This window comes from Canis lupus, chromosome 14, assembly GCF_003254725.2.
Source record: "Canis lupus dingo isolate Sandy chromosome 14, ASM325472v2, whole genome shotgun sequence".
NCBI lineage: Eukaryota > Metazoa > Chordata > Mammalia > Carnivora > Canidae > Canis > Canis lupus.
In genome coordinates this window covers 4,533,766-4,552,272 of record NC_064256.1, presented here as the reverse complement: position 1 = coordinate 4,552,272, position 18,507 = coordinate 4,533,766, and the positions used below count along the sequence as shown (strand labels likewise).

The window sequence follows — 18,507 nt, the reverse complement described above, 5'->3', positions numbered from 1 at the left end:
TGTGTAAGAATGGGGGTGCTTAAAAGCAGGCCAAGGAGAAGACGTGCAGAGTCCCATGATCATCCTGAAGACCCCACCTGCCCGCAAGTCACCAGCCCTTCAATACCCCACAGTGACATATCAGAAATGCTACCAAGAGGAGTACCTGGGTGGCTCAGTCAGTTGAGTGTCTGACTCTTGGTTCTGGCTCAGGTCATGATTTCAGGATCCTGGGATCAAGCCCAGGTTGGGCTCTTACTCAGTGTGGCATCTGCTTGAGATTCTTTCCCTCTCCCTCTGCCTTCTCCCTGCTTTAGTGCTCATGTGCAGGAAGGCATGTGCATGCTCTCTCTCACTTTCTCTCTCTCTCTCTCAAATATATAAATAAATCTTAAGAAAAAAAAGAAGAAGAGCTACCAAGAGGGTGAGCATGGAGCTTCCCACGACCATCAGGAGCACCATTGGGTGGCTGGATGGTGGGGCAGAAACTAAGGAAGAACAGGATGGTATTATTGTCTGGCCTTGGCCCACATCCCTATGTGAAGCACACATATGTGGCCAGGGTCATGCTTGCCTGACCCTAGCTGTGGTCTCCTAATTGGTTGAGGGGGCAAGAAGCAGGTTTTATAAGTGGAAAAAGTAAGGCCCCAAAAAGGGAAGCTATTCATTCCAGGAAAGGACCAAATTTATATGTCTCACATAGTCCTTGAGACCATACTCTTTATTCACTAAGACTCTTGTTTCTCTATGTCACAGGAGATAATAGAGAATTCACACACAGTTTGGAAACATGTTCTGGAAAGCCTACAGCATGCATTCTGAGTGGGGGCCATAGCGTCCCCAGGAGCATGAAGATTGGAGGGCATACAAAAATCTTAGGAATTACAATGGTTTTTCGCCCTCTTAAGCTCAACCCTACCTGATACATTGTCATACCTCCTCATTTGGAAGAATTTAAATTTATTTTTCTCCTAGTTGGAGAAGGTAATAATGAAAAAGAGTTTGAGAAATGCTGGCCTGGGGCAATGGCCCCCAGGGTGACATTTCATGGCCACACGGGTCAGAGATGAAGAAACTCACGTTCATCCCCTTAACTGAACAAGAGACTGGGCATAGAAGCGGGCTCTGCCCCAAGGCAATGAGCCCTAGATGTCCCAATGAAGGCAATGACAAGCTTTAAAAGTGTAAGAGGTTCGGGCAGCCCGAGTGGCTCAGTGGTTTAATGCCGCCTTCAGCCCAGGGTCTGATCCTGGAGACCCGGGATCAAGTCTCACGTCGGGCTCTCTGCATGGAGCCTGCTTCTCCCTCTGCCTGAATCTCTGCCTCTCTCCCTGTCTCTCATAAATAAATAAATAAATAAAATATTTGAAAAAAAATGTGTAAGAGATTCAGTCTTGGACATTGAGATAGTACCAGAGCAGGGCAACCCTGTAAGATGCTGACACCCTTTAAGATGCCAGGTCAGAGGAAAAGAGTTTCCAGAACACAACTATGTTAGGAACCTCTTTCTGCCCCTCAGCCTAGATCTTAAGCCCAGAAAGAAATGAGATATCCAATGGACATGCCCCAGGCAACCTGAGACAGGAACAAAGTTTAGGGCTGAGAGGACTTAGGGCCTTAAAAATGGCCAGTGGAGCTGGGTGCTCTGGGTGGAGGACTGAGGAAGAGCAAGGGACCTTTGGGTCCCCAACATTCCATGGGCACCCCTCCAACTCCCCCTTAGATCCCCACTCTGAACAGAGGCTGGGAAGGAGGAGAAAGAGAGAGAGAGAGAGAGAGATACTCAGCAGGACGGCTGCTGCCCCCCACCCCACCAGAAGTGACCCTGGGCTGAACCCTCCAAGCAAGCAATGCGGCTTCCGACCTGGCCAGTCTCAGCCTCAATGGGCAGCTCTGGGTCTGGTGGAAAGAGCTCTGAACCCCACATGCTGACTGCCAATGCCAGCTCCCAGATGGTGGGAACATCTGTGCAAACTTCCAAGTCAAGTCCTCGGAGAAGGGGTCTCTGTGTCCAGTGCCTTCTCTAGCATCTGCCACAGTTGGTGCTTCGCACCTTTGCAGAATCCAGTTCAGTCCTTTCTTAAAGGTTCTCAAAAGGGAGCGAGTCTCCCCTGTGTGAGAGGGATTCTGGGAATGGTAAAAAGGGTCATGACGATGGTGTGTCTGAGAGGGAATCTCATCAAGCATTAGGCACGGTGGGCGTCCCAGCCCCAACCCACCTCATCTTCCCTTTCTAAGACCCTCTGCACTTCTAAGAGAAGCAGACTCACATCTTTTCTGCAGAGCAAGGAAAGAGCAATGGGGGTGGGGGGTGGGGGGTGGGGAGGGCATCATTGTCCTCACAGAAAGAAACAGAGGTCACAGCTAAGAAGACCCAAGGTGACGGCGATGGTCCCCAGAGCCCCACTGCCCCCAGTGCCCTACGTGCCCTGTCTTATGCCTGGTCCCTTTTCCAGAGTTCAGCTCAAGGAAGATGACACCTCTGCTGCTCTCCTGAGGACCTACTACCAGCAGCCTCATTTCACCCACTCGGGCCCAAATCAGTAGCAAGTCTCCCTCCACCAGTCCTCCCCAGATTTCTGGGGTGTTAGATGGCTCAAGAGTTGCATTTTTTATTCTGTCAAGAAAGCACAAACAATGCAATGCCAGGAGGGAAGGGCCCTGTTCCCTGTTGGCCACCACCAAAATCCCCAGGGAGCTCCACCAACGTCACCGAGGCAGCAGAGAAAGGGAAAACAGCCAGGCCTCTGGGCCTGAGAGCAGAAGGGAGATTCGTTATTCGTGAAGGATTAAACCAGAGGTTCCAACACCTCAATGAGTGCTTCTCCTTGCCACCCCCACCACCCAGACAAAAGGACCTGTGAGCGGTTGCCTCTCGGTCCCCACCTTGCACCTACCCTGCTCAGACGCAGCCTCCAGCAGTCAGCCTGGCTCTGGCCAGCCTCCAGGTCCTCACCTACCTCCCACTCCATTCCCTGTCTGCAATTGTTTCCAATCAGTTTAGGAAACAGCTCTGAGAACAATTAGAAAAGATAACGAGGAAGAATTACATAATTACAGTCCGTCTAGATCTCAGGCACTTCAAAAAAAGGCTGAGCTGAGTCCAAACAGGGATCAATGCAAGGAAAAAGACAGGGTTCCTGGTGAGCAGTGGGCTGCAAGGGCTGGGACCCTGCAGTGAGGGGTGCTCCTGTGTCCACTGGGCCAGGATCCTGATGGCTGCCCAGACCAAAGCCTTAGAGGACAAGTCTGCAAGGCCCAGCATCATCCTCATGCATCACAGACTGTTCTGCAGAACAGGTCAGGTAGACCAGAGAACCGTGCCCACCTATAGGGAAGATGGGGCCTTCCTTAGAGACCACACATCCCAAACTTATGGGTCTCACCTCAACTTTACAGAACTCAGATTCCAAACCCCTGCCCATGCTTTGTCCATCTGTAGGCTGCTTACCACCAGCCTTTGATCCCAGCAGCTGATTGGCCCTATGTACTGGAAGAAGTGAGAAGTCCTTTATTCTTGACCAAAAAGGATGGGTATAGGAACTTTGACCTCTACCACAAGACTCACAAACTTATCCTGTAGAGGGCCAGAGGGCAAATATTGAGGCCCATGGGCTATGTGCTCAGTGCTGCAACTACTCAGGGCTGCCGTTGCTGCATGCAAGCAGCCACAGACAAAATGTGAACAAATGGGCATGGCTGTGTGCCAGTAAAACTTTATTTATGGACAATGAAGTTTGAATTTCATATCATTTTCACATGCCATGAAATATTTTCTTTTTTTAAAATTTCCCCCCCCAACCATTTAAAAATATAAGAACCATTGTTTGCAGGCTGTACAAAAACAGGTGGTCCAAATCTGGCCTGCGGACTGGAGTTTGCCAACCCCTACTCTACATGCTGCTTGAAGACTTTATATTTCTCTGGTTGCTTCACACATGCAGCTTAGACATGACTCCATGGACTCAGCCAGGCATTATTTTTTTTCTTATTTTTTAAAGATTTTATTTATTTATTTGAGAGAGAGAGAGTGAGAGAGAACATAAGCAGGGGAAGAGGGGCAGAGGGAGAAGCAGACTCCTCGCTGAGCAGGGAGCCCGACTCAGGGCTCGATCCCAGGACCCTGGGATCATGACCTGAGTTGAAGGTAGATGCTTAACCAATGGAGCCCCCCAGGTGCCCCACGGCATTTAGTCTTAATGGTCAGTCTTTGCTGGGTGACACTGGCATGATAGGGCGGGCCACCACCAACTGTGTGAAGCCCTCAGGAAATCTCCCTACAAGGGCGATTTGACATCACTGTCAATTGTGAGCAACTGGGCAAGTAGAGCAGAGGTTTCCTTAGCTGAGGAAGTAATTCCCCTCTAGAAATGAATGGAAGAGGGATTGTGTCCTGATTCACCCCTCTCTAGCTAAGCCAGAGGGTCTCCTGGCATATAAAGCAACAGGGGACCAATCTCCTGGCTTTCTATGCCATACAACCTGGCTCAACACTGTCCTCCTACCACTTCTCATTTTCCCATCGGAGTACAAGCATCTACATTCATTTCAAACAAATGTATTGTGTCGCATGCCTCCTGTGGCACTGCGCCAGATGCCAGTTGGGCATGGATATCAGACACATACTGATACCAAGCATCCATTCAGTTAGTACCTTGAGGACTGGGCCCTATTATTCCTCCTTCGTCCCTAGCACCCAGCACTGCATGGGACACACAGGAGAGGCTCAGTAGATGTTGAATAAATGAATAAGTGACTGTATGTGAAAGATGGAAAATGGTTAGAGGCATAAGAAAGATCAAATCCTGTGGAAGTTGAGAGGAGGGAGAATTTGTGCCCAGTTAGAGAAATCAAGAAAGGCCCGGTGACGGTGGAAGCAGTTGAGCTGAGCCTGTCAAAATGGGTGGGGTTTGAGCATGTGCAATTGGAGAAGAGAGAGAGAGAGAGAGACATAGACAGAGAGAGAAAAAGAGAGAGGAGAGATGTTCCAGCCAGAAGGATAACCAGCAACGGCCTTAGGTGTGACGACGGCATCTCTAAGAATGCTGGTAGTTTAGCTGGCTGGTCCACGCGTGTGCCTTGAAGAATAACAATGAGTGTTAAGAGCCCAGCGTTGAACTCTATCTAGATATCTGGGGCCCAGAATGTAGACAAAGGAGTTTAAACTTGTGTAGGTGGTGGGAGGTGCTGAGTTTTCTGAACAGAGGTGATTGGGTGCCAATGAGATTAGGAAGATTAATAGGGCAGCGGAGTACATAAGGCCTGGAGTAAGCAAGGAGTCCATTTAAAGAGCACTGGGTGTTATTCTGTATGTTGGTAAATTGAACACCAATAAAAAATAAATTTATTATAAAAAAATAAAAAATAAAATAAATCTTAGTAGCATTAAAAAATAATAATAATAAAAATAAAAAAATAAAGAGACCCTGAACCAGAGCAGGAACAGGCAAGTGGAGCCGCTTGGCTGATGGGAGCAGAAGAGGGGCCTGGGATGATCTGCAAAGGTTAGTGCCCAGGGCTGTAGAGTCCAGCTCCAGCCCTTACTGGAAATGGTCCATCCTCCCTGGGAGCAAGTTTCCTCACCTATAAAATGGAGTCAATTTTACAACCGCCCCGTTGTGAAATCAGGTGAGGTTATTCGTGTGAAGTGCTTATGCACACTTCATAAACATTAGCTACTATGGTGATTCTTATACCAGAATAACTTTACTATATTCGGTAAATTCATAATTAGTTAAACTGCTCTTTGAGTGCTGTGATAAATACTATGCATTTCTATATAACCAGCAGTCAAATCATGTCCCTTGGGCAGAAGTCACATTAGAGCCAAAGCAGCTTCTTCTCAGGAGAGGGGAGTGCATTTCTACGATCCCCACTAGCTCCCTTCCTCACCCTCCCAACCCACCCCCCGGGGAGTGGGGGGGCCTCGCCACATCCTCAGGAGCTGACATACACTCCCCCAGTCACTTCCCAGAGTCAGCTAGTGGCTGCCAGCAACAAGAAATGTATAGCCCCACATGGGATCTTTGTCAAGGAAGTCAGTGTGCTCACAGAATACTCACAGCCCCCAACCCTGCCGGAGCGAGGGAGGAAGTCCTGACCTAGGGGTCAGATGCTTTCTTTCTTAGAACACAAGGGCATCACAGAGGGATTGGAGGCAAAGTCTCCGATCAGTGGGCAAGGACAGGGGCTCTCTAATACTCCCCGGCTCTCCTGGGAGCCCTCATGCTCAAGCTCAGCCATCAGACACTTGCTAATCCTCTGGCCGGCTGGGGAAATGATTAGCATCAAGGCCTGAGGAGCACGGCCTTTGGATGCAGGCACCATGAGTTCCAAACCTGATGTTGCCACTCCTTGGCCCTGTGACTCTGTGAGCAGGGACAGCAGTTAAACGAGGCTACAGGAGATGTCGTGTGTGCGGCACACACTGCAGCCCAGCGCCTGGCACTTCTGGCATCAAGGCAGAGGGATCTGGAATGCAGTGATGTGATAGTTTTGCTCACCATCCAAGATGAGGTTGGGGCTTCTCCTCTTAACCAACACCTTCCTTGGACCTGGGAGGGAGAAGCGGCTTTACCCGAGCCCAGAGCATCCCCAGAGGGCCTCGGCGAGGGGCACTGCTCACCCACTCTTCAGTGGCCCCCAATCTCCTTTGTGGGTCCTGCGCTTCTCCTCTCTCCCCTGGGCCAGCGGCTGCCTGCCCCCCCCCCCCCACTGCCAACCAGCTGGGTTTCCCCTCTCTGCCTCAAAAGGGGAAAGCTCTCTGTAGGAAGACTCACCTGCCCCCTTCTTTGGGCATTCCCAAAGAAGCCCTTAGTCAGCCCATTTTGTAAATCCCTTTGAGTCCCATTTTACACCTGACCACATCTCCCAAGAGCAGGGATGCCAGACAGAGGGAGCAGAAGTGGAGATTTTAAAAAGAAGAAGAAAGGTGTTCCTGTTTCCAGGGAGCCTCTCTACACAACACGGCGCCGCCCCTTTACTCCTGCATTTCCATCTGGTTGCTACTGGCAACGAAGCAATCATATTTTTCTAGTCCCAGATATAATCATCATAATCAATATAGGGTATTTATCCCACTTCTTGGTTTCAAGGAACTCGAGGCTTTTTCACGTCTATTATCCTTTCTTCACAAACACAGGGTGGGGGGGACAGGAGGAACAAGTGTGTGTGCGGGGGCTCTGGTGGGAAAGCCAGAGAGTGGGAGAGCCACTGCCTCTATTTAACAGATGGGGAAACTGAGGGAGAGAGTATAAAAGGGAGTCATGAAGGACCGCTCATGGGAAGAGAGTCTGGCTAATAGGGGTCAGCAGGGGAAATGTGTGTTTTTACAAATACCCTCCCAATTTCTTCTCCCTGAGAGGTGGGCTCATTTCACTTCTACAGATGAAGCCCAACATGTCGAGTGATTTGTCCAAAGTCACACACCTAGAAATGGCATTGCTGAAACTCAGATGCTTTTGAGTCCTGCTTTCCATGGTTTTGTCCCATGGAACCTCTGCAAAGGACTCTAAGGCACCATGGGAGTTAGCCTGCCTCTTCCATGCGTTGGTATCACGCCAGTCAGTGCTGACCATTCGACTGCGCGCTCTTACATAATTCTTCTCTGGAATTGTGGTTGACGCTGGTACCGAGGGGGCAACAGGAACGAAAATAATAAGATGAAAGCATCTGGTTGGCTTGGCAAACTTAGAAGTTTTATTTAATTTCCAAATTGCTATGGATGTGCCCTCACCAGAGTAAAAAATTTGAGGGGGAAAAATCAATCTTTTTGACTGTGAAATTGATCATTCATCACTCTGACAACTCTGTGATGTTACCTGTTACTACAACAAGTGGCTTGATGTCACCCCTTTACTGTAGCAACCAAAGTGATGCTAGATACATGCCTTTGGGCTCCCTGGAGTAGATGAGGCCCATCCTAAACACCTTCCAGCCTCAACACCAGCAAAGGCTTTGGTGCCCACTTGGCTAGTTGGTGTGAAATATGGGTGGCCAGAGGTAAAGGACAAAGGAAATACACCTGAAAGAGGAAACACGTGGCCAGGGGCAGAACCGTTCTAAATAGGATGTTTTTCTGAGTTTCATGCTTAGCATTCGTTTCCCTTTGGAGACAGCACAAACACCACCGCAACAAGAGAATGGTTGGCTCGCCTCTGAAGCTTCCTCTCTGTTCTGGGAACTTGGAACAGAGAACAGGCTGCCCATCTTGCTTCCTTAGAGTGAGGCATTTTACTGCTTGGAAGGAGGGGCCCCCAGACAGAGGTGCCCACCTGGGGTACCCCAGACCTCCTGCAAAGGAGACAAAAGGAGTCAGGTGGCCCCTTGCCTTCCTAATATCCCATCTTGTACTCCCCATATTCTAGAAAGAACCACCATCTTGGGAAGTTGCCTCCACATCCTCACTATAGTCAGTTGAATAGGTAGAGAAGGAAAATGAGAAATAAAGTGCCCAACATGCTAGAAACCAGGCTAAGGACACACAGAAGGAAAAGTCGAAGACCCAGAGCCCTAGAGATGATGACCAGTATCACCCAATGGATGAAGGCTTATCCATCACCTCCTAGTGCAACTACTTTGTTGCTCTAACCTGGACCTTTAGCCGGAACTGGTCAGTCCACCACCAAACAGCCTTACCTGACACCAGGGACACCGGCCACCTTTGGTCTTCCTTCCCTTTCTGTTCTTATGTCTCCTCGCTCCTGCCATTTTGCTTTTGTCTCCTATTCCCCATCCCCAGATCCCTCATTGGCATCTGGTTTGACACTTATAGCATCAGCTCTCAGGGCTCCCTTTTGGCCACAGTTCGCACTCAACTCCCAGTTCCATGGCTTTCTGGCCACTTAGGGTGCCTGCCTTGCTCGTCCCTGGGACCCAGCCCACATTAGCCAGCCAGGCTGGCATCTCTGCCACACCTGTGCCAGCTTCCCACAGTGGGAGGCAAAGAGGGAGGACGGGGCCTGCAGTCACTTTGCTGTCTATCTCCAGAAATATAAAAAAACTGAGAAGTTCAGTTTCTCTTCAATGTGAGTGAGTTTGGGGCTCTTCTTAGTCCTGCTGTTCCAACTCTGTCCTGCAATAGGTTCGCAGCAGCAAGGCTCGCTCCCATCCAAGCAGTTTGCCACCCATCAACTCCTTTAGCCTCCCAATATCCTTGAGACAGGTGCAGTCAGATCAAGGGACATGATCCCCACTTTCTTGCATCCAGGGACACTGAGGCACACGACCATGAGTGACGCTATGCTGAACTAGAGTGGCAGGCCATGCCGGGCTCTGGCCACCTTCAGCTCCGTGAGCATGACCCCGACTAGTGCAGGTGTGGGGCCGTTAGAGAAGGAGGCTCCCATGCAGAGGGACACTTGAGCACACCTGCATTTCTGGTCCTGCAGGTGGCCACGACCTAGGTCTGGCTTGGATTTTTCGCCCTCGCAGAGACACCAGGTCCATCGCTCCTCCCAGCTGCTCTGCTCTGGGGCCACCCCTGGGAAGCAGGCAGAGCTGAGGTCCAGCTCCCCGGCCTTTCTCAGGACCTGTCTACACTCCTGACATCTGGACACGCCGGCCCGCATCTCCGGGATTCCCACAGGAAGTGCGTGCCCTGCCTCGGCCTTCCTGGCCACGCAGGGCCACATCCTCATCTAGAAAGGCAGCCGCGTGGCGGGGCCTGGCCGAGATCCACGCTCCTCAGCCTCGCTTGTGGCCCTATAAACTCCTGCCAAACATGTAGCTGTGGCCTCGGGGGACAAACAAGGAAGGAAGGCAAATAAGCAAGGTGGGGAGAGGGAGAGATTCTGAAATCTGGACAACATCAAGAGCCCGTTTCCATGACGACCGCTCCTTATTACAGTTGCTCAAACTGCAGCCTGTTCTAATCAGCGCGGGCTCTGGAGCCTTCGGTCCCAGTCCGTGAACGCCCCCACCCGTCCGGGCAGGAAGACCCCTACCACCCTCCGATGGCCCTGCTCTCCCAGAAAGGGTGAGGTCTGTTGGGGAAAGGAGGATGGGAAATGGAAGGAGACCCAGTCAGGGGTCCAGCTGACAGAAGTGTGGGAATTGTGTGTGTGTGTGTGGGGGGGGTTGTGTGTGCGTATCAGAGGATGATTGTCTTTGCACGGGGAAGCTTCTGGGCACATGGGTGACATGTTGCAGCCACCAGCCATCACGCCAGTGGCTATTCCTGGTCCCATCACCTGAGCCTCTCCACATCTCTCTTCCTCCTTTCTGACACCTGGGAATACTCTCTTCTCTCTCATCACTTGTGAAGCTCGAGGCCAAAGGCCAAAGGTAACCTCCATAAGGCAAAGGAAAGGGCCAGCGCCCCGCAGAAAGCAGCTTCCAACCATTGCTCAGTGAGTTGGGATGGAGAGAAGCATCACACTAACGTTCTCCAGCATTCCGCCGCAGTGGGGGCGGGGGGGTGCGGTTATGGCTGGGGGCTGCCTACGCAGACTCCAGACTCCTCCAGTTCCCAGAAAATGACTGGTGACTTACAGGTTTTTCTCCGACCTACACATGGGGCCTCAGAGGCAAACGGCTTGTCAACGTCACCCACTGGGTCTGGTATGGGCTTGGAGACGCCATCCCCAGAAAACTGAACTCCCCTCTGCTCACTCTGCTGCCCTCTCCCTCCCCCTATGCCCATCTGGCAATCACCCAAACACACTGCAAATCAGATGACATATGACACGCCACACTCCGTCCTGCTCTGAAGGGAGTCCGTCTAGGGGGACAAGGGATCTGGTTTATATTTTAAGCAGCTAGAGTCAAAAATGGGGGGCTGATGAGGTAAGGCCATGGCAGTGAGCACCGTGCAGCTGTCGGGGATAATTACTTGGCCTAGCCATCCTGGAGCCGGGGAAGCGGGGCACGGGGGAAGGCTTGCCCCACAGATTATGAGTGTGGGGACAGAGCCAGCCTGCTTCAGGAAGCCCAGCTCTCCACCTGCACCCTAGCTGTAAGTGTCACGGCTGCCGTTGGAGACCCAAGCAAAGGAGCCAGCAGGGTGGAAGAGCCCACTCACACAGGACCATCGTTCCCCCAGCCCTTGGGGAGTCTCAGAGAAAACTCAATTCAACTCCCCACCTAAGTCGCTACACAGAGAAATCAAGGTCCTGATGCCAGACTGCCCAGGAGACATGGGGAGACCAAAAATCAGCACAGGACAGCCATCCATGAAAAGGAATGAACAGGAGACAGGGGTGGGGGCGCTGTGTGCCACAAGCTAGGAATGATCAACCAATATCCCCGTCCCCTCTGGCCAGCTGGGATATGGTTCCAGGGGTGGTTTCACAGCTGCCATACTCCACAGACAGAGGGTTGAGCATACTTGGACTGTTGGCCATTCAGATGCCACCACTGCAGGAGCCGACTGGAGCCATTGGCTTGGATTTTACTGGGCCTGCTGGCTGCAGTGCCCCTTGAATGCTCCGTCTTATGCAAGCATTGCTTGTTCAAGGATGATGCCCATTGAGACCTTGGATCCAACATCATTAATGTGGAAGGGCATTCCTTCCAGATTCCTTCTTTCTGCTTCCCTGAGTCCTCAGATGAAAAAAGCTACTAGCTGTCCCTTTGTAAAAGAGAATCCAGCTTAGGTGACCCACCAACTAGCACTGTGTGTCTGTTTTGGGGTCTTTTGGGGGGACTTGTTTGGTTTTTTGGGGGGGTAATCTGTATGCCCAACTTGGGGCTTGAACTCCCAACCCTGAGATCAAGAATCTCATGCTCTACCGACTGAGCCAGCCAGGCGCCCCTCTTATATGTCTGTTTTGCTTTTCAAGAGGCTCTCCAGAAGCATAAAGGTCAGGATATGGAACATAAAAAGTCAAATCCTGAAAAATACAGATCTTTGCTGACAGCCAGAAAGAGTAGCTCACTGCCTCCCCTCTTCATGGTCCTGAGCTCAAATCATTAAAAGGCTTGATGAAGCCAATTTCTGAGGCACAGATATCTAACAGGGAAGGATGTGGTCATAGCGCATGCAGAGGCATGTGCTTGCACACGCACACCTTCTCACAAAGGAAACTGCAGTCACTGGTGGCGTGTGGGTGTACATGTGAAAGTTGAGGTTCCTGCATCTGCAATAGCACAGAACGGGAAGAGAGCGGCTTCTGAGTGAAAACAAAAAACCCTGTTGGATCTGTACCTCCACACCGAGCGATCCTTAGCCCACCATGCCCTGATCCATCTCTTCACACTCCTCTTGTTCTCATCTTACTCAATGCAAAGCAGACAGAGCTCTCCCTCCCCGGGCTGGCCCACGCCACTAAGTACACACAACCTGAAAATACAGAAAACTCCAGAGGCTGCAGCCAGGGGGATGCACACCAGCACAGTCACTCTTACCGCCCTGCACAGTGTCCAGGTGAGTGGAGACAGCAGCCGATCACATCAGGTGGAAGCCTCCATCCCCAGACACAGGGAGGTGAAAAAGGTGAAGGGGGGGTGGGGGGTGGTAAGGAGTCCAAAGTGGAATGCGCAAGAGTGGAGACAAAGCCAAGGGTTCAGCGAGGGGAAGACTGGGGGGCAAGACAAAAGTTGGTGGCAGTAGCCACATTGAGTGTGGCCACTGTTGTAGGAGCATGATGCCTGCCTCCTGAAAAGGTGTCCTTCTTGACCTGGGGCCCTCTGTGGGAGAAGCCACGGCTCTGATGCACTCTATAGGAAAGCTTCTGCACGATCCACAAACATGTAGGCCCACACCATGCCAAAAGAACACCCCAGTAACTTGAGAGTAAAAGTGGTAAAGGCCACAGACTCTGGTTAAATCGTGACCACTTGGAGCTTTAATTTTCTCATCTGGGAGATGTAGGCAGTAAAGCAACTCTTTCTGAGCAAGTCGTTTTTATGATACAAACCACAGATAAAGCACTGGGCACAGCGTCTAGCATGGACTAGGTGCTCAATAAACATCCATTTTTATTATTTTCCAGAACCCCCATCAAAGGTTTAAAATGAGGCAACAAAATTAGGGGAGTATCAGATACATAATATTATTTGCAACTCAGCTGCGATTTGCTTATCCAGGCAAACATGCAAATCGGCACTTCACAACCACCCGATGAACGTTCGCCTAGAATGGTAACTGTAGCCTGAGAATCTCAACATCAGTCCAACATATATTTCAAAGTGACATATGGTATAATGGCAAAACAAAGACTCTGATGTCACACCATGGCAGTGACCATAACTGCCACTTGCCGACCATCAGCCTGGCTTCGCCCAATGCCCAGCATCGACTCACAACCTGAGAGGTGATTTAAAGTAAAAAACAATTCTGTATAGCTTTAGATGTGCTGAATATTGACAATTCTATTCTCGGTTTAATGGGTTTTTTTTTCAATCTTCCTTACAACTGATTGTCAGCATATCAAAACTAAAGCTTTGTTCCAAATCAGCTGGCCACCACTGGACAGCAAGTCGTTGAAAGGCTTTTACAGGATGGTGTCTAAGGTTTAACGTGCCATGACTCCGTGAGACACGTGGACATATTAATTCTTCAACTGGCGTTGAGATGAACTGGCATGTCCGTTTTAAACCCTTGATCCCAGGCAGCAAGCTCTATAACCTGCAATTATTACCACGTATAACACGCTTTACTATCAGCAAGGATGTTAACCGTCTCTGGTTCATTCAGCAGCCCTGGTATCATTCAAGAACTGCAGTTCCTGTTTTATCTTTGGCCCCGGAGGGAATTGAAAAGCATAAAAGAGTCTCCGCCAGATCCAGCCGCCCTGACACTCGTAGCTCAGCTGGCAGGTGCCGGGGCTTCAGACACGTGGCCTGCAGATGCGGGCCCACCGCGCTCGGCCTCAGCGATCGTGAAGGCCGGCCCCTTGGAAAGAAGTCATCGCTGGAAGCCTCGGAGGAGCCTCCAGACTGTCTACAGACAAGCCTCTCAGGGTGTGTGACCATCCATGCTTTAGAACACATGAATAAGTATGTATTTGGTTACCCAAATAGCACACACTCGCACACACACATACACACGCATGCATATGCATCAATCTTGCATATGCATATATTCAATGCACAACTACACTCCTTATTCACCTCAGGTGACACGTTGGGTAGAGATGTTTGTGGGGGAGAGCGGGGACGTTTTCTGCTCAAGCAGCTTCCGGAACCCAAACATGTGCAAACCACCGGCTCAAGGGGCAAGCTCTGGACTCACAGGCGCATGCAAACGGTGATCAACCAAAGTTTGTGGCAGTGAGTCTTTCGCTCTCTCTTTCCCTTCCCTGAAGCCTATGGTATTTTCTCCCCCTAAACATTAAAGCAAATGTTTTAATGCACGTGCCTTTTTACCTGTGGTCCTCCAGGCCCTACCAATTGGGAGATTACCAGGGTGAGAATCGTCTGGTTCTTTGCCCCAGAAAATGTCCTAAAGCTGAATGAGCAGTGTAGTGTTTTCTGAAGCTTTATGGGATTAGGATAACATGCTTCTGGCCAGCTAATTGGAAAACCTTATTCTATGAGTGTGTGTGTGTGTGCGTGTACGTGTGTGCATGCATGGGCATGGGTCTGTGTTGGGTTGTGCATTGCTGCCATAGAACACACTTTTAACTCGATAGGGATCAGTTACATTGCCCCACAATGAGGCAACCATAAAACTTCTGAGCTTCAGTCTGCAGGAAAATGCCAGGATCCCCGTGTTTAAAAAGGGAGGCTTGGTTTACCTTCCCCACTATCTTGCACAGACATGTGTTGCACAGACAAACACCTGGAGGGCAATTCACAATTCTTTGAGGTTGCTGCCTCTCACGTGCAGCTGTCAAATCACACCAGATCAACACGACACAGCAAATAACACGATGACACGCAACCGGCCACTTTTGAAAGTGCATCTTCCCACCCTGAGCCCTGCCTGCCTTCCCAGCGTGCGCGGCTGTCTTCAAACTAACCATCCTGAAACTGCTTAAAAGAGCCTGACACGTAATTTATTCTGTGGTAGAGGACAGCAATTTCAGTGTCCGGAGGCAAGATACCCAACTGCATCAGAAAATCCATCCACTCATGGAAACAGGCTTAATATGATAACAATTCCAAGGGTGTGTGGTCGTAATTCTTTCTGCTCCTTCCTCCCTTTCCCTAAAGCTGCTAGCAAATGTTTTTACACAGTTTCCTTTTTTAAAGGCCCTCCAATGAACCTCCATAGAATAAATCAAATATATCACCATGAAGGGTGATTATCAGGCACTTGTTTGTGGAAAGAGCCAAGTGTACAGGGGTCAGGGCCTCACCGCTGCTGTGGGATTTTTGCCTGCAAGTAGAATGTTTTTTAAATTGTATCTGACTGTCTTTGTAGCAGTCCTGCTGGGCTCTACAGGGTTTCACTGGGCACCTGGTAGAGAAGGGAATGAGGCACAGAGAAGATTGATGGGCAGGGCGACACTTACTTTCAGATGCAGCATCCGGATGGCTTTATGCTGATTTCTCCAAAATATTCTGACAGCTGTTCTCACATTTTATTTCCTAAAAATCCATGTAAGGGAAAGAGGGTGAGCATCCCATTATTATTTCTATTTTACATATGGAAAAATCTAAGGCTTGGAGTACTGAAGACTCGCCTTCTTGGATCCTATCGCAGGAGGTGGATGCAGGGTTCTTTCCAGGGTGAACCCCAACATCATGGCCTGTCTACAGTCCATCAGGGTTGACTTTCCATCAGAGATGGAGCTAAGAACCTATGTCTCACAGCTTAGTCACAGAAAATTCCCTCCCCACCTTCCCCAGCTTGCTTCTGCCCCGTGAGACGGCATCTCACCTGCCTTGCACAAAATGCAAATTCCAAAAGTGATTTCTAAACATGGCTTTGTCACTGGGCTTCCTGTGTGATCCTAGACAAGATGCTGCCCTTTACACCATTTTAGAAGACTGACCAAAAGTGGGGCTGGGAGCTCCTCAGGCCACGGTTAATTCTTTCTGGGTTCGCGGTGCCCAGCACGTTGCCAGGTCTAGCGAGCATCCTCCCTACGTGCTCGGCTGAACTCAACCGAGAAGAACAACAGAGTCTCTTACCTCCCGCTGACAGCCCCCAGCGAGGAACACACGAGGAACACACGCCCGGAAGCACCGGGCCCTGCCCACAAACCCCAAGCTGATAGAACCCCAGCATGTGTGTGTGCTCATGTCCCCACGCTCCACCTTTGTAAATAGTAATGAATGGAATCCTTTTCCAAGGTCTGCTTTTGGAGTTTATTTCATGCTTTCTTACATTTCATGTTATGTATATGATATGTATATGTATGTTATGTAAATATAGAACATATAAATAATATATATTATGTAGTGTAATTATACAAATATAGTGTATATATGTATATTTCTTGACTATATTACTATATTATTCTAATTTTATATAAATATACTGTGTATGTATTTATATATATAAATATACTGTGCATATATAATTATATAAATATAGTGCATATATGTGTATTTCTTGACTATGTTACTATATTACCCTGATTTTATGTAATATAAATATAATGTATGTATATAAATATAGTACATATATGTATATATGTGTATATTATGTAATTATATAAATATAGTGTATAGATGTACATTTCTTGACTATATTACTGTATTATCCTGATTTCATATATATATATATATATATATATATATATATATATATATATAATTTTAAAAACATTTAAAAAACCTATTCAGTCAAATAATAATCCTATTGCTTGGCCACCAGTCAGGGGAACAAAGGTCTTTCAACAAATGACTTGCCCAAGGCCAACAAAAGCTGAATGTCAGAGAACAGAGTTCCCAAAGGTAGACCCAGATTAATGAGGCCAGAGGTCTGACTAGGATGCGCTTGGAGGACCCCTCAGGGCAAGGAGTGCCAACTGTTTTAGAAAGTAGCAGGTCACCAATTGCCTGCAAGAGTGACATTCCTGGCCTCAAGTCACCATCCGTCAGAGACAGAGGTGAAAGGAGGCTCCAGACCCTAAATTGTCACATGTGGCCTTCAGGGCTGGCCTGGGAGATCCAGTTGCAAACGAGAACAAATCAAAGCCTGAGGTGAGGAGAGAAAAAAGTATCAGACAGGAGCAAAGAGCTGGAGATTAAAGGAACATGTGTGGTGTCCCCATGGCCCCGGGACATGTGTGGTGCGTCTCATGGCCCCAGACCCCAGAGGCCCCAGGTGACGGCAGGAGAGGTGAGCCGCCTGCAGGTTGCAAGACTGCATGTAAGGAAACACAGAAATGGAAAACAAAGGGCCTAAAAACCTGGAAAGAGCGAATGAAGCATCCCCCCTGCACCCAACCCATTTTCAGAAGTTCTAACAGATGTCCCTTCCACCCCCTTGCTTCTTGGGAATGCCTCAAGAGTTTCACTTTTTGCGAATGGGCCACCTCCCCCATCTCCTACGTTTTCTTTTTGGATTCCTATCTGCTGCTTCTCCATGGATTCTTCTTGTCCTTTTTATTTTTCTTTTAGATACTGACCTTTGTCCTCCCAAATGTTGTTGCTCACAGAGGGCCCTGTCTGCAAACTTATTTCATGCATTTAAGAAGCACTCACCAAGTAAAGCAAAAACAATACCAGGCCTCCGAGCTTACAATGTAGCATGAAAGATGGGCAGCAAACAGGAACCCGAAGCAATGCCTTTTGCCTCATTATTCTTTTGGACCTACCCTCGGACCTGCCCTGCCCTGACGGACTTAAGGTTTTCTAGGTTTTTGGAACTAGCATGGCCCTGAGAGGTCAAAGCCCTGCGTTATGCCCCAGGCTGGCTGACGTTGGGCAGGGTGGTGCTAGTGGGGCCTAGTGGTTGTGGAAGGTGTCAGTGCTGACTGGCTGCTCCTGGGGCATCCCAGCTGTACACCTGACCACCACCCCGGGCTTTGTCATGGAGGAGACCGACCAACAGAGGCCAGAAGTCCCAGGGACAGCAGACCTCTCCACTGCTTTTCACACCTTTGGTGTCTCTTGAGGCCCAGCTCCCTCAAGTTCTGTGGAGGAGCAGAAAGCTTTACCACCCCCGCCCCCCGGAACAGATTCCTTTGCTGATGCTCAGAGCCTATCTTCCCCTTGTGGTTCTCTTCCTACAGGAAAGGCAAATCCAATGAGTGGCATCATGTTTTGCACCCTGTTCTCTTTGGGGAAGCATGCTTGTCCCCTGGGCTGCTTGTGAACACATTGTGAAGCCCCAAGCCTTCAGAAAGAGGAGTCTCGCTCCCCAAAGTTAAAGTCAGCTGGCCTGACTTCCCAGACCCCAGTTCTACTGACACTCTGCGTATTATTTTCTCCTTCTGAAGGGTAAGACAGCCTGATGCTTTCATGACAGTGACTTCCATGCCCTCTCAGCCCAGATGTTTCGATTTCTAGCGGCCGGTGGGCCCATGCTGTTCCCCAGCATGTGCTCAGTCAATAGGAATCAAGGGTAGTGACGAAGGTGCCGCTGGTGGTCACGGCCACGTTCCCCCCGGATTGCTCGGCACTCAGCCTTCCTTTAGATACGTCCCTCTTAATTAACCTCATGTCTGTATCTTTTCTTCATTACATGGA

The 18,507-nt window shown here is 49.5% G+C and overlaps 1 protein-coding gene across 3 annotated transcripts in view; it reads right to left on the bottom strand.

The window, feature by feature from the left end:
- The window catches only part of PLXNA4 (plexin A4), a 426,671-nt gene that overhangs the window by 284,459 nt on the left and 123,705 nt on the right, over positions 1 to 18,507 (bottom strand). Inside the window, exon 4 of one of the 3 annotated variants that reach the window (XM_035698600.2) lies at positions 15,346 to 15,453. The exons of the other annotated variants lie outside the window; for them this stretch is intronic. Coding sequence (XP_035554493.1) covers positions 15,403 to 15,453 — 51 coding nt within the window. The 3' untranslated portion in view covers positions 15,346 to 15,402. Of the gene's footprint in view, positions 1 to 15,345; positions 15,454 to 18,507 lie in introns of those variants that run through there. 3 annotated transcript variants of the gene reach the window in all.